This window comes from Eulemur rufifrons, chromosome 9 (assembly GCF_041146395.1).
Source record: "Eulemur rufifrons isolate Redbay chromosome 9, OSU_ERuf_1, whole genome shotgun sequence".
Lineage (NCBI taxonomy): Eukaryota > Metazoa > Chordata > Mammalia > Primates > Lemuridae > Eulemur > Eulemur rufifrons.
Genome location: NC_090991.1, coordinates 1,409,890 through 1,423,007, shown reverse-complemented (window position 1 = coordinate 1,423,007; position 13,118 = coordinate 1,409,890). Strand labels below are relative to the sequence as shown.

At 39.3% G+C, this 13,118-nt stretch overlaps 1 protein-coding gene across 2 annotated transcripts in view; it reads left to right on the top strand.

The window, feature by feature from the left end:
- Window positions 1-12,889, top strand: part of AKAP10 (A-kinase anchoring protein 10) — a 70,195-nt gene extending 57,306 nt beyond the window's left edge. For both annotated transcript variants that reach the window (XM_069483194.1, XM_069483193.1), the window contains 3 exons: window positions 2,574-2,626; window positions 3,325-3,420; window positions 10,947-12,889. In XM_069483194.1, coding sequence (XP_069339295.1) covers window positions 2,574-2,626; window positions 3,325-3,420; window positions 10,947-10,952 — 155 coding nt within the window. In that variant the 3' untranslated portion in view covers window positions 10,953-12,889. The remainder of the gene's footprint in view (window positions 1-2,573; window positions 2,627-3,324; window positions 3,421-10,946) is intronic.
- The last annotated feature ends 229 nt before the right edge of the window (window positions 12,890-13,118 follow it).

Here is a 13,118-nt window from a genome sequence, read left to right as displayed (position 1 = left end):
CTGGGAGATGCCCAGAGACCATGGCAAGGAATTGGAAGTGTTGAGGACACATTGGAAGTTGGAGCAGGGGAGTGATGTGATGTGACTTATGTTTTCAAGGGATTGCTCTGGCAGCTGTTTGGAAAATAGAATGTAGAGGGTCAAGAGGAGAAGCAGGGAAACAACATTCTTGCCATAGTCTAAGTAAGGGATGATGGTGGTTGTGGGTTAAGCTGGTAGGGGAAGAACAGTTCGATTTGGCTTATATTTGAAGGTAGAAGTGACAGGATTGTATCTCTACTGGCAAGCCTGTCCATCATGTTACTTGCATTATTCATTTAATTGAGACATGCCTATATAAAGTAATGAATAGGAATTTCTACAATTTGGTTGAACATATCCATACATGCTGGCACTTCCTTTAGTTGTCTAGACTTCTCTTTAAGACAAGTATTTTTTGTTAATGTAGGAGCCCAGAGATTGAATTCACACCCTCCAGAAAGCATTTGATTCCTATGTGCTAGGCACTGTGCTAAATGCCAAGGATACAAAGAAGAGGGTGTCATTTCAGTCTGTTTTACTCAAGCATGACCCTCACTTGTTAAACATATCAGGCTAGTTATCCTACATAATGCTCAACCTTCTAGATTTTTCAGGTTGTGTTATTTTAATTTAGCTTATTCCTCTCTGCCCTGCATATCTTGTAAACTGGAGTTATACCTAAAGTCTTGATGATTCATGTTACACGTTTTTGGTTAGAATATATCATAGATGATGTTGTATATGGTGTTTTTAAAGGCTCTCTTTTACTGGTATATACATTAAAATATTGCCTGAAAGAATACCCCAAAATTCAACAGCAGTTACTTTAAGGATAAGAAGGAGGAGGTACCTTTTACTTTTCATTATACCCTTTTCCTTTACTGTTTGAATATTCTTACCCTGTGTACACTTTACTGCTTAATCATCCACCCCATCCCTTCTCCATGGCTTCCTACTGCAGTGGAATAAAATCTAGCCTCTTTGCCATGACCTTACCTTGAACCACTCTTCTTTCACAGACCGAGCTCTAGTTGGACTATCCTTTATTCTTTTTCTGAGGTTTCTTCCCTCTTAGGGCCTCTACAGTTGCTGTTTCCCCTGCCAGGCTTTGGTGCAGTGACTGTCTCCTCCTCCTTATCTCACTGTTATCTATTCAGAGAGACCTGCCCGGCCCACATGATCTAAAAGCATCTGTGCCACTACTACTTCTTTATTTTCTTATTCACTGTCTGAAATTATCTTGTTCATATATTTGCATACTAATTTATACTCTGTTTCCCTTTTTTTTTTTTTTTTTTTTGAGACAAAGTCTCGCGCTGTTGCCTGGGCTAGAGTGCAGTGGCGTCAGCCTAGCTCACAGCAACCTCAAACTCCTGGGCTCAAGCAATCCTCCTGCCTCAGCCTCCCGAGTAGCTGGGACTACAGGCATGCACCACCAGGCCCGGCTAATTTTTTCTATTTTTAGTAGAAACGGGGGTCTCACTCTTTCTCGGGCTGGTCTCGAACTCCTGAGCTTAAGCAATCCTCCCAGAGTGCTAGGATTACAGGTGTGAGCTACCGCACCCGGCCTATAGTCTGTTTCTTTTTCATGACTAGATTATTACCTCTGTTACCTCTGTTGAGGGAAAAGAATCAAGATTTTATATTTTTCATGAATGCTATGCATAGTCCTATCCCAGTTGTTAATCAGGACCTTGCCTTAAGAAATAATGTCCTGACAATAATTCACTTGGTTTAAGGCAAAGTTAGGAAGTGAGCCTATTCAAGTTATTAAATAAAAGGATAAGCTATGTATTTAATTCATAGAAATAAAGGCTAGCCTACTTCCTTGGTAATTTCTCAGCATGTGGTTACAGATGTAGGCTTTTATGTCCTGGGAAGTTGAGGTGTACTATGGCTTGGGTAGAGTATGACCACTTTTTTTTGAGACAGGTCTTGCTATGTTGCCTAGGCTAAATTCAGAAACTCCTGACCTCAAACAATCCTCCTACCTCAGCCTCCTGAATAGCTGGGACTGCAGGCATGAGCCACTGCACCTAGCTTGAGAGTATGGCTATTTACAAAAACTCTGCTCTCACACAGTTGATTCCTACAGACCAGAGATCCAGCTTGTAGCAGCATAATCTGTACTAGAAACCCTCTCAAATGGAAGCTGGTCCAGAAGGTTTGAAAACATAGCAAGTGGGTTGATGTCTTCCAGCGGATTGCTAGAGTCTTACCCAAGACCAGCATCTTGGTTAGGGTTTTGTTTTGTTTTTAATCCCTGCCACAAATCTAACACTGGGTGATTGTTTCTTTCATCAAGTGAGAAGAATAGAAGAAAAATCCAGAACTCTAAAACAGTTTCTCAAACCATGATGTTTGCAAATTAAATACTCTGTTATGGAAGCAATATCATCAGCTTTTATTTGTGGTAATATTCCTTAATGTTTTGTATGGGATCACACAAGAAAAGAATATCTATGTCTGGAAGTAACAGCTTTTAAAAAAGAGCATTTTTAAATGTAAAATTATGCATGAAATATACATTCAATTTTGGCTTTGTTTACTAGGATCTATGTTCTCACAAGCTATGAAGAAATGGGTGCAAGGAAATACTGATGAGGTAAATTCTACTTTTAGTATAAAGAGATTTCTGTTTATAATTGCCACCCTTGTCAAAGTAAGGTTTTAAGTTTTCTCTTTCTTTAGTTCCCATGTTTAAGCAGCATGGCACAGCAGTGCTCCCTTATCCATGATGTAACAATAAAATGTGGGTCCTTCTTAGCATCTGACAATTGTCTGGTGGTGGCAGTGAAGGTATCGTCAGTCCAGAGACTATGGCCACTGAAGGACATCCATGCATTCAGGTTTCCTTCATCAGCCAGCAGGCTTCAGTAATCAGTGCAGAACAGAAGCACAAATGTTTCGTTCCCCACTGTCAGTTTTACTTTTAGAAGTAGATGCTGGCTGGAAAAGATAAAAGGAAAAAAAGGTAGATGCTTGCTTTTTTTTTTTTTTTTTTTAATAGTTAACTGCATTGAGCGATGGGGGTTGAAAAAGGAAAATGTTTTATTTTGACCACTTAACATAAAAGTAGTCATGTTGGGTACCCAGTAGCTGACTCTGGAAGACAGTGAATGACATGTTTATATAGCATAGCCACAGTGTGGCCCAGATTCTTTCATGAATGGGAATGTACTTCTTTATCCAAATAAATAGAAATGATATGCACATACAATTGTATTTAGAGCACTAATTATGTATGCATCTTGATCCTTCTAATGAATAACCATTATCAACAGTTTAAATTACTTTCTTTAGGCCCAAGAAGAGCTAGCTTGGAAGATTGCTAAAATGATAGTCAGTGATGTTATGCAGCAGGCACAGTATGATCAGCCATTAGAGAAATCTACAAAGGTAAGGATGACTTGTGTTCTCAACTAGTTTGTGTAAACCTGAAAAGTATTATTTTCTAGGTATATAGAAATAAAAAAGGATATAAGGGGCTTCTGTGTCTGCCTTTGAAGGATTAACTGCTGTGGGATTGCCTTCTCATCATAAGCAACTAGAAAACTGACAAACTAAATGAAATAACTATAATCTTGAAAGAAGAGTAACACTGAAGTGATCCCTAGCTTACTGCCTAAAAGGAGTTTCCAAAGTGTAACGAAGGAGAAACCAAACACAGCCCAAAGTCTGGAAAGCCTTATGACTAGAAGTTATAGGACAAGGTACCAGAAAAGAGGGAGCTGCCCAGAACCAGAGCGGCAGGGATATTTAGAGAGATCCCCTCGAGTCCTTGGCCAAGTACTGATCTGTATATATGTGAGCTGAAAATGCACATGTCCAGAGAAAGAACCCCCAGAAATTCGTAGGCGGAATACCTGGAACATGGAGGTAGGAAAGTTTGTGACCAGAAGGATCTGGCCAGAGTGGACAGACTTTGTAATACACAGGCATTGGATAATGTCCTCACAAAGATTATGCCTCACTTCTGAAGCTAAATTAGTCCTAGAGTAAAGCACCTAAACCAAGTTTAAAAGCAAGTTTTGAAAGGATCAAACTGCTCTCTCTGTAAGTAACAAGCACATGCCAAAACAAAAGCCAACCCTCTTTAAAGGAACATAAGGAACACAACAAAATTCAGCACTCCACGGTGTAGTTACGATGTCTGACATCCAATCAAAAATTACCAACCGTGCAAGGACAAAAAAACTTGACCTGTAACCAGGGGAAAACTCAATCTCTAGAAGCAGACCCAGAAGTGAGTAAGATGGTGAATTTAGCAAAGACCATAAAATGATTGTTTTAAATATTAATAGTGTATTCAAGAATGTCAAGGAAAACATGAATATAATGAGAGAAATAGAAGATAGTTTAACCCAAATGGGATTCCTTGGAATAAAAAATATCAGAATGAAAAATACGTGTGTGTGGAGAACTTCTGGAAAAAGAAAAAATTAAATAAATAAAAATAAATTTAAAAAAAAGAAAGAAAGAAATGAAAAATACATTGTATGGGATTAATAGCTGATTAGAAACCATGGAAGAAAAGATCAGTGAAAAACAGCAGAAACTATCCAAAATGGAGCACAAACAAAAAATACTGAGGGGAAAAGAACAGATTCCCTATGAACTATGGGGTATTACCAAACCATCCAACATATGTAATTTCAGTTCTGGACAAAATTATGCAGAAAAAAATTATGCAGAAAAATACATGAAATAATGATCAAAAATTTTCCAAATTTGATGAAAACTATAAACCCATTTATCCAGAAGGCTCGCCAGACCACAAGCAAAATAAACATAAACACACCAAGACACATCATATTCAAGTTGCTGAAAGCCAGTAATAAAGAGAAAAATTTTTTATAAATAGCCAGAGAAAGAGATGTATTACCTACAAAAATAAGAGTGATAAATCTTCTCGTTAGAATCTAGGCAAGCCAGAAGAGAGCTGAGCCAACGTTTTTTAAAGTACTCAAAAAGAAATACTCAACCCAAAAGTGAAAATACCTTGTAAAAATGAAGTTAAAATGAAGGCTTTTATCAGTCAAACAAAAGTTTAGAGAATTCATTACCAGCAGATCTACAATTAAATCTTAAAGTTTTCTTCAGCAAGGAGGGAATAATACAGGTGGAAATTTCATCTATAAAAAATAAGTGGTAAATAGATGAGTAAATGTAAATGATTCTTTTCTCGTTGTTAAATATATATTAGAGATAATTATTTAAAGCAAAATAATACCAATGTGTTGTGCAGTACATAACAGACATAGAAGTTAAATGTATGACAATAATGACACAAAGGACAGGAAGGGAGAAGTGGAAGTAAACTGTTACAAAGTTCTTACACTAAATGTGAAGTGGTATAATGTTATTTGAAGGTATAGTGTGATAAGTTAAAGGTGTACATTGTAAACCTTAAGAGCAAATACTAAAAACAGGAATAGCTAACAAACCAATAGTGAGAGAGAAAAATCAAACCATAAAAAATACTGAATTCACAAGATGCAAGAAAAGAAGAAAAAAGGAAGAAAGAACGAATGGAATAAATAGAAGACAAATAGCAAGATGATAGATTTAAACCAACTCAGGTGTGTAATCCCAGCACTATGGGAGGATCACTTGAGGTCAGGAGTTTGAGACCAGCCTGAGCAACATAGCAAGACCCCATCTGTACTAAAAAAAATATAAAAATTAGCCGGGTGTCATGGCACACACCTGTAGTACCAGCTACTCGGGAGGATCAGGCAGGAGGATCACTTGAGCCCAGGAGTTTGAGGTTGCAGTGAGCTATGATGACACCACCGCACTCTGCCAGGGCGACAGAGCAAGAGTCTGTCTCAAAAAAAAAAAAAAAAGACACAAAATACCATGTTTAATGAGGAAAGACAATGCTTCCTCCTAAGTGGGAACAAGGCAAGGATGTCTACCCTCAAACACTTGTCATGGAGGTCCTAGCTAGTACAAATGAGGCAAGGGAAACAAAAGGCATATAGATTGTAAAGGAAGGAGTAAAATGTTACTTTTTTTTTTTTTTTTTTTGGCAGAAAACATGATCATTTATGTGAAAATCCCATGTTGTGGCAATTAGCGATGTATACAGATGCAGAACATTTCCTTCATGGCAGAAAGTTCTACTGGATGGCAGTATCTTAGGGAGTCTACCAAAAAGCTATTAGAACTAATAGGTTTAGCAATGTTACAGGATGCAAGGTTAATTTTTTAAAAAATGAATTGCATTTCTGTGTACTAGCAATTAACGGTTGTTAATTGGAAATTTAAAAAAATAGTACATATGGGCTTGGTGGCTTACGCTTATAATCCTAGCACTTTGGTAGGTGAAGACAGGGTTGAGGCCAGGAGTTTGAGACCAGCCTGGTCAACATAAGCAAGACCCCATCTCTACAAAAATGAAAAAAAAAAAAAATTAGCTGGGCGTGGTGGCTCACACTATAGTCCCAGTTACTTAGGAGGCTGAAGCGGGAGGATCACTTAAGCCCAGAAATTCAAGGTTCCACTGAGCTGTGATCGCGCCACTGCACTCCAGCCTGGGTGACAGTGCCAGACCCTGTCACTAAAAAAATTAAAAAACAATTTTTACACTAGCATCCAGAAACTTAAAATACTTAAAAATATATTTAACCAAATCTGTGCAAGATCTGTACAATGGAAACTACAAAACAACTGAGCAGATTTAGAGAATATTGAAATAAAAGCAAAAATAAATCCTGTTTGTGAATGAAAAGACTCAATGTGGTTAAAATGCCATTTCTCCCCAAGTTGATCGATTTAGTATGATTGTAATCAAAATTCAAGCAGCTGATTTTGTAGAAACTGAAAAGATGATCTAAAATTTCTTGGGAAATGTAGATGAACTCTAGAATAACCGAAACATTGTTGGGCGGGGAGGAGGCACAAAATTGGAAGACTAATAAACTCTGCCTGGCTTCACGTTGACCGTAAAGCCACATGGTCAAGGCAGTGTGGAATAGCATAAGGGTAAACATATGGATTGTTAGAACAAATGGAGATTGTGGAAGTAGACCCACACACATGTAGGCAATTGATTGCTGACATGTGCCAAGATAATTCAGTGGGGAAAAGACCATCTTTTTTCAATTTATGGTACTAGAACAACTGGTTCTACATATGGGGAAAAAATGAACCGTGGCCCTTACACCATATACAGAATTAACTCAAAATGGATCATAGACTTCAATGTAAGAACTCAGACTATAAAACTCATAGGAGAAAATTTGGGGGATTTTTGGCTTAGGTGAAGATTTCTTAGATCACACAAAGCCTGAGCCATAAAAGGAAAATTGATCAATTGAACTTCAAAAGTGAAAACTTTGGCCCTTCAAAAGACACAGTTAAGAAAATGAAAAGGCAAGTTACAGATGGAGAGAAAGTATTTGCAAAACATCTCGTAAAAGAGTTGTACCTAGAATATCCAAAGAACTATTAAAGTCAGTAAGACTGACAATCTGATTTTTTTTTATGACCAGAGGAGATGAGCAGACACTACACCAAAGAAGACATACAAATATTTGTATGCAGAGATGCCCAGCATCATTAGTTATTAGGGAAATGCAAATTAAAGTCACAGTGATATTCCACTACATACCCAAAAGAAGAGCTAAAATTGAAAGGACTGGTACTACCGTGTGTTGGCAAGGATGTGGAGCAGTTTGAACTCTTAATACATAGCTGATGAGAATGCAAAATCATACAGCCACTTTGAAAAATAGTTTGGCAATTTCTTATAAATTTAAACATAAACAAGCCAGGCATTTCCTTGGCGAATCTGATGTCAGAATTTTTTTTTTTTAAGTTCTTTCTTGTTGGCCTAATCATATTCCCCAGAGAAAACTCATCCAGTCTCCTGCCTAGAAGATAAAGGGCAGGTAGTGAGTTTTCCAGGAGCCAAGCAGGACAAAGCTAGAGGGGGCTCGGTATTCCTTACATTCAACCCTCCTTAATCCCCTGTTTCAGTACAGCATCCTGGCCCTCTGTCATGCCTAGTTATGTCCCTAAGCTTAGAGACACTTTTATTCTGCTCAGAGGAGAGAGCTCCAGTTTCTCTTCTGGGTCTGGGTTTCCGGCAGGACCAGGCACCTGAGTGATGAGTTGCAGAACAATCGCTGTAGATCTGACTACTTCTAAAGCAAGTTTTCAACAAGTCCCTGTGTTTGCCCCGCCTCCATTCCTTTTACCAGAGGTACCGGTGCCACGGATGCCGCAGGCTTCGAGGGATTCTGCAGCGTAAACCGGGTTGCTGCTCAGCTTTCTCCACTCTAGTCTTAGGATGGAGATTTTTAGGTCTAAGTCATTTACCACTGATCCATTTGCCTCCAGATTCCAAAATTTTGTTGTTGCCACTGCTCTCTTTTTCCCATTCAATGAGTTTATGTTAAAAAAAAAAAAAAAAAAGGAGAGTGCTGGTTTAAGAAGGAGTGAATTAAATGGGTGTAATTAATTCACCATCTTTTCCTGGAGGTCAAACAGCTATAATGGTTAGGAAATTCTGACTTCCCCAAAGCTCTCTTTCTCTGTGGCTTCACCAGCTGGTTCTAGTCTTGCCCATGAGAGACGCACAATAACCTTCAGAAAGTTGAAGGCAGCCACCTAGCCCCCCACTCAGTCTTCTCCACACGCCAGACATTCCCAGTTTTTTCAACAGCTTCGCTTTCTCTGACTTCATTCATGGAGACTTAATGTGATAGGAGAACTTCTGCCCGTATCTGTGAAGGCATTCACCTCCTCCTCCTGTGTCATTTGTATCAAGCATCACTTAGGAATCAGAGAGAAACACGACAGAGAAAAATTGGATGGCACCCTGTGTAACCCTCAGTAGTTAGGAGGGCTAAACTTGGTTTAGGTCCATCAAAACCTTTTCTTTTCTAACTTTCTAGCCAACTTTTACTCTGAGAACCGTCATTCCCAGAGCCTGGTTTAATTGTGAACTTTTCACTGAGCTGATTCATATCAAAGCCCTATTCACTCTGGCAGACTCTATCCTCTTTTCTGTGCAAGGGTGATAATTTTTGTCTATATTTATCTTCTGGCTCAGTCAAACCTAGAATAGCAAAGAACAAGCCAAAGGTGTATAAAGTGCAAGATAGTTATTTTTGTGATTTCCCCATTATCATGTTGATGATCAAATGTTTGACAATAAGAAAATGTTCTTTAAAAACCGTTTTAGAAAATAGATGCTTAAAATTCAGACTTTTCCTTTTGAATTGTATGTTCAAATTTTATTAGCATGTGTTTTTTGTTCTTAGGATGTACAGATATATTTTGCTATATTTTGTTTTCTGAGCTTGCTAGGCCTTCTCCTTCCGTGTTGGGGTGTCTGTCCTGCCAGTCCCTCAGGAATCAGTGTATTTGTGTGGAAAAAGCACTCTACTAGCAGAACTAGCTAAGTCAATTTTTAGGCAACATATGTGACCTTTTTTAAGTGATTTTCCTTCTCCAGTTCCTCATATCCTCATCAATAGGTCAGAGAGATTGGACAAGAAAACCTCAAAATATCCCCTTGTAATTCTCATTCCATGATTTTATGAATGTGAGAAGTCCTAGACCCACAGAGAAATACTCATTCTCTTCATCCTGTGTTGATACCTCTCTGCTTTGAACCTTCCAACTCTGTGTTTGCCTATGGAATGTACTTGGACATTCAACATAAGCTTACCTCTTATCATTACTGAATTGCTTCGTGTACACATGTCCCATCCCCCAAATAGCAGGGATGCTATCTTCTCTGATGTCTGGTTCCTCCCAGGTGCTGTGAGTAAAGGAAGGACTCAGCCTCAGGAGCTCGGCCTCGGGAGTCTAGCAGATCAGTTTTTCTTTGTAAAGACTGCAGGGTATTCCACATTATGGCTCTCTTGTCATATATGTTTTTTAAAACAGGGTCCCTTTCTGTCACCCAGGCCAGAGTGCAGTGGCATGATCACAGCTCACTGCAACCTCCAATTCCTGGGCTTACGTGATCCTCCTGCCTCAGCCTCCCAAGTAGCTGGGACTACAGGTGCAGGCTGCCACGCCCAGCCAATTTTTTATTTTCTGTAGAGACAGGATCTTGCTTTGTTGCCCAGGCTGGTCTTAAACTCTTAGCCTCTCAGAGCGCTGGGAATACAGGTGTGAGCCATCAAGTCCAGCCTCAGTCACCACTTAATGAATCCCCTGTGGATGATTTAGGATGTTTCAGGTTTTGCCCTGTTAGGAACAATATTTTAATGAATGTCTGCATATATGTATTTACTCTCTCTTATGAATATGCTGTAGGGTTAATCCCTAGAAGTAGAATTATTGTCAAAAAGTGGGAATAGTCTGGGCCCAGTGGCTCACGCCCATACTCCCAGCATTTTTGGGAGGCTGAGGCGGGAAGATCACTTGAGGACAGTAGTTCAAGACCAGTCTGGGCAAAATAGCGAGGTCCCATCTCTACAAAGAAATTTTTTTAAATTAGCCTGATGTGGCAGCACATGCCTGCAGGCCCAGCTACTCGGGAGGCTGAGGCAGGAGGATCGCTTGAGCCCAGGAGTTTGAGGCTGCAGTGAGCTATGATTGGACCACTGTACTTCAGCCTGGGCGACAAGGCAGACCCTGTCTCTTAAAAAATGTATATATTTTGTATTCTGATATCTATTGCCAAAATGTAAAGATTTTTGGCAAAATGAAAAGCAAGTCTGGATGCCAGTCCTTGTTACGTGACCTTTGGATAAGTTATTTAACCGCTTTAAGCCTCTGTTCACTCCTATGTAGATGAGAAAAATACACTGTTTTCCCTCATGCGATTGTGGTCAGCTCTGGCTGTCCTAAGCTCTGGTATATAATAAACACTAACTGTTGTTCCTTAATCTATTATGACGGTAGATCACTGTTACAGAAGTGTACTTAGCGTTTTCTTTTTCTTTTCTCTTTTTCAGCTATGACTCAAGACATGAGATAAAGGAAATCTACTTTTGAAACATAAGAGAACTTTTCCCCTTGTTTGGATTCTTCAACACAGCCAATGAAAATAGAGCACTGTATTTCTTTTCACTAATTATCACTGTTGTTTCCAAGAAAGAATGAGAGACAATCCTAGACTTCCACCATAACGCAGAGTTACGTGTAGACATGATTGACACACATGATGTTCACACAGTGACTGCCGTGAAGACACAAAGGGGTATTGTTTACATTATTAGAAAATTATTAGTTCTCCGATGGCAATAACCCATTCATGAGAGCATTTTAGCCCACTGGAGTAGACGGGGACCACGTCCTGTGGGAGGCATATTAGCGTAGAGCTGATGCTGATGCACATTCTTGCAGTGGTCCTGCGTCCCTGACGGCATCACAGAGCAGGTGCTTAGGTGCTTTGCTTTTCCTCCCAAAACAAACAGGTGAGTCGGCGCCACCGAGAGCCAGGCAGCTCCGAATGGCAGTGTGGTGCTAGCAGCTTGTTTTTCAACAGAGCAGGGTGACGGTTCATTGTGCAGTCTTCCTTCACAGAGGCATTAATTTGGGAAGGAAGCTGACAGGTCATGGGTCAAGTCTCAGTAACATTGTCCTTCCTTTGATGGCAGTATACACTTTTTGCATTTTAACTGTTCCTGAGATGCAGTATATTTAAAACTAGTCTCTCCCTGCTAACAAAAAGGTGACTCTAGTTTACTCTGAGCATTAGAATTTGCTCCCTGGAATTCTGTGCTCCAGTTACTTAACTTTCTCTTTAGAATCCACATGGAAAGAAAGAAATAATAACGATCACTCCAGTTTTTCCCTTGAACAAGATGGTTCTTCCCAGATTGTGCTGTTTTGTTTTGTTTTGTTTTGTTTTGTTTTGTTTTTAATGAAGTGGGCAGGGAGGGTGGGGGGAGAGAAGCGCTCAACTTGGTTTGACTGCCTCCCCCTGTCCTTTGCTGTGACCTGGGAAGTGTGCAGTGGGTGGCCTTTCTCGTCTTCAGGGCAGCGCGAGACTCACGCACTGCACTTCTGCTGCGTCGGGACCACACGGCTGTCAGCAGGGATGCCCAGTTGGCAAGCACACTCCCCTGGCCGCGTGGTGCTAATGTTTCCTCGACGCACGTGACTATTTGAGAGGAAAGGAAGTTCTCTTAGGTGTTACTGCTTTTGCTCAGACTTTGCAAAAAAAAAAAAACTATATATATATATATAAAATATAGAATTATTAATCACCTTTGTCCTTGAGAAAGTCTTGAATGAATAGAGAATTTATTCCATTGCAATATTTGATTGTATAGAGGCACGCTGTTTCATCAACAGAAGCAAAAAGGCTGTGTATAAGTTTTTGGTACTATGTACCACCTCTTATTCTTCTAAAGCTGAAGTATTCATGTACTTAAACCATATTCTATTTAATTGTGTTTGATTTAAAAATATATATATATGAATTATATTTAAAGTTGTGTCAACTTTCTGCTTTCAGGGCATTTATGGCTCTTCTGTTGAAATATATTGATCCTTCCAAATGTTTCCATTTGCTTTACAAAAACCCCGAATATAAGCCACTGCTGGACTTAGCCTTGTGTTGGGAATGTGTGGTGTAGACCCGAGGTTTTTATTAGGTGTATATGCTGTGATTGATTGATTCTGTTCTTTTAACAAAATATTTCCATCCATTTCACACTGTTTCAATCTTTAAATAACAGAAAAGCAATATAAAAGTTATAGAATAAAATGTGGTTTTGGGTGACGCTTGCTGCCTCTGCATGTTTTGCAATGACGATTTCTGTAAGACTCTAGGCTATTTAAACTAATGCTTTCAGTTAAGATAATTTCTAATCATTTCTTTGTATAAATTTTGTGCTTCTGAGCTAGCGATGCCGATAGTTATAAACTTCTTATAAAGAAAAGAATAGCAAGTTTGAGACTCAGCTCCTTGTTTCTCCCCCACCTGCTCTGAGACACAGAAGCAGAGTGTGGCCTGAAATTATCAGCCAGATTTAATATTTGATCTAAACAGATCCTTGTCCTTACTTTAAAATTGGAATTGGATTCACCTAACATTGAGCACCCACAGTATTCCAAGTTCTATGCAGTGTACCCAAAAATACTCCCTGGCAGGGTTTTTACAGGTTTAAGGAATCATT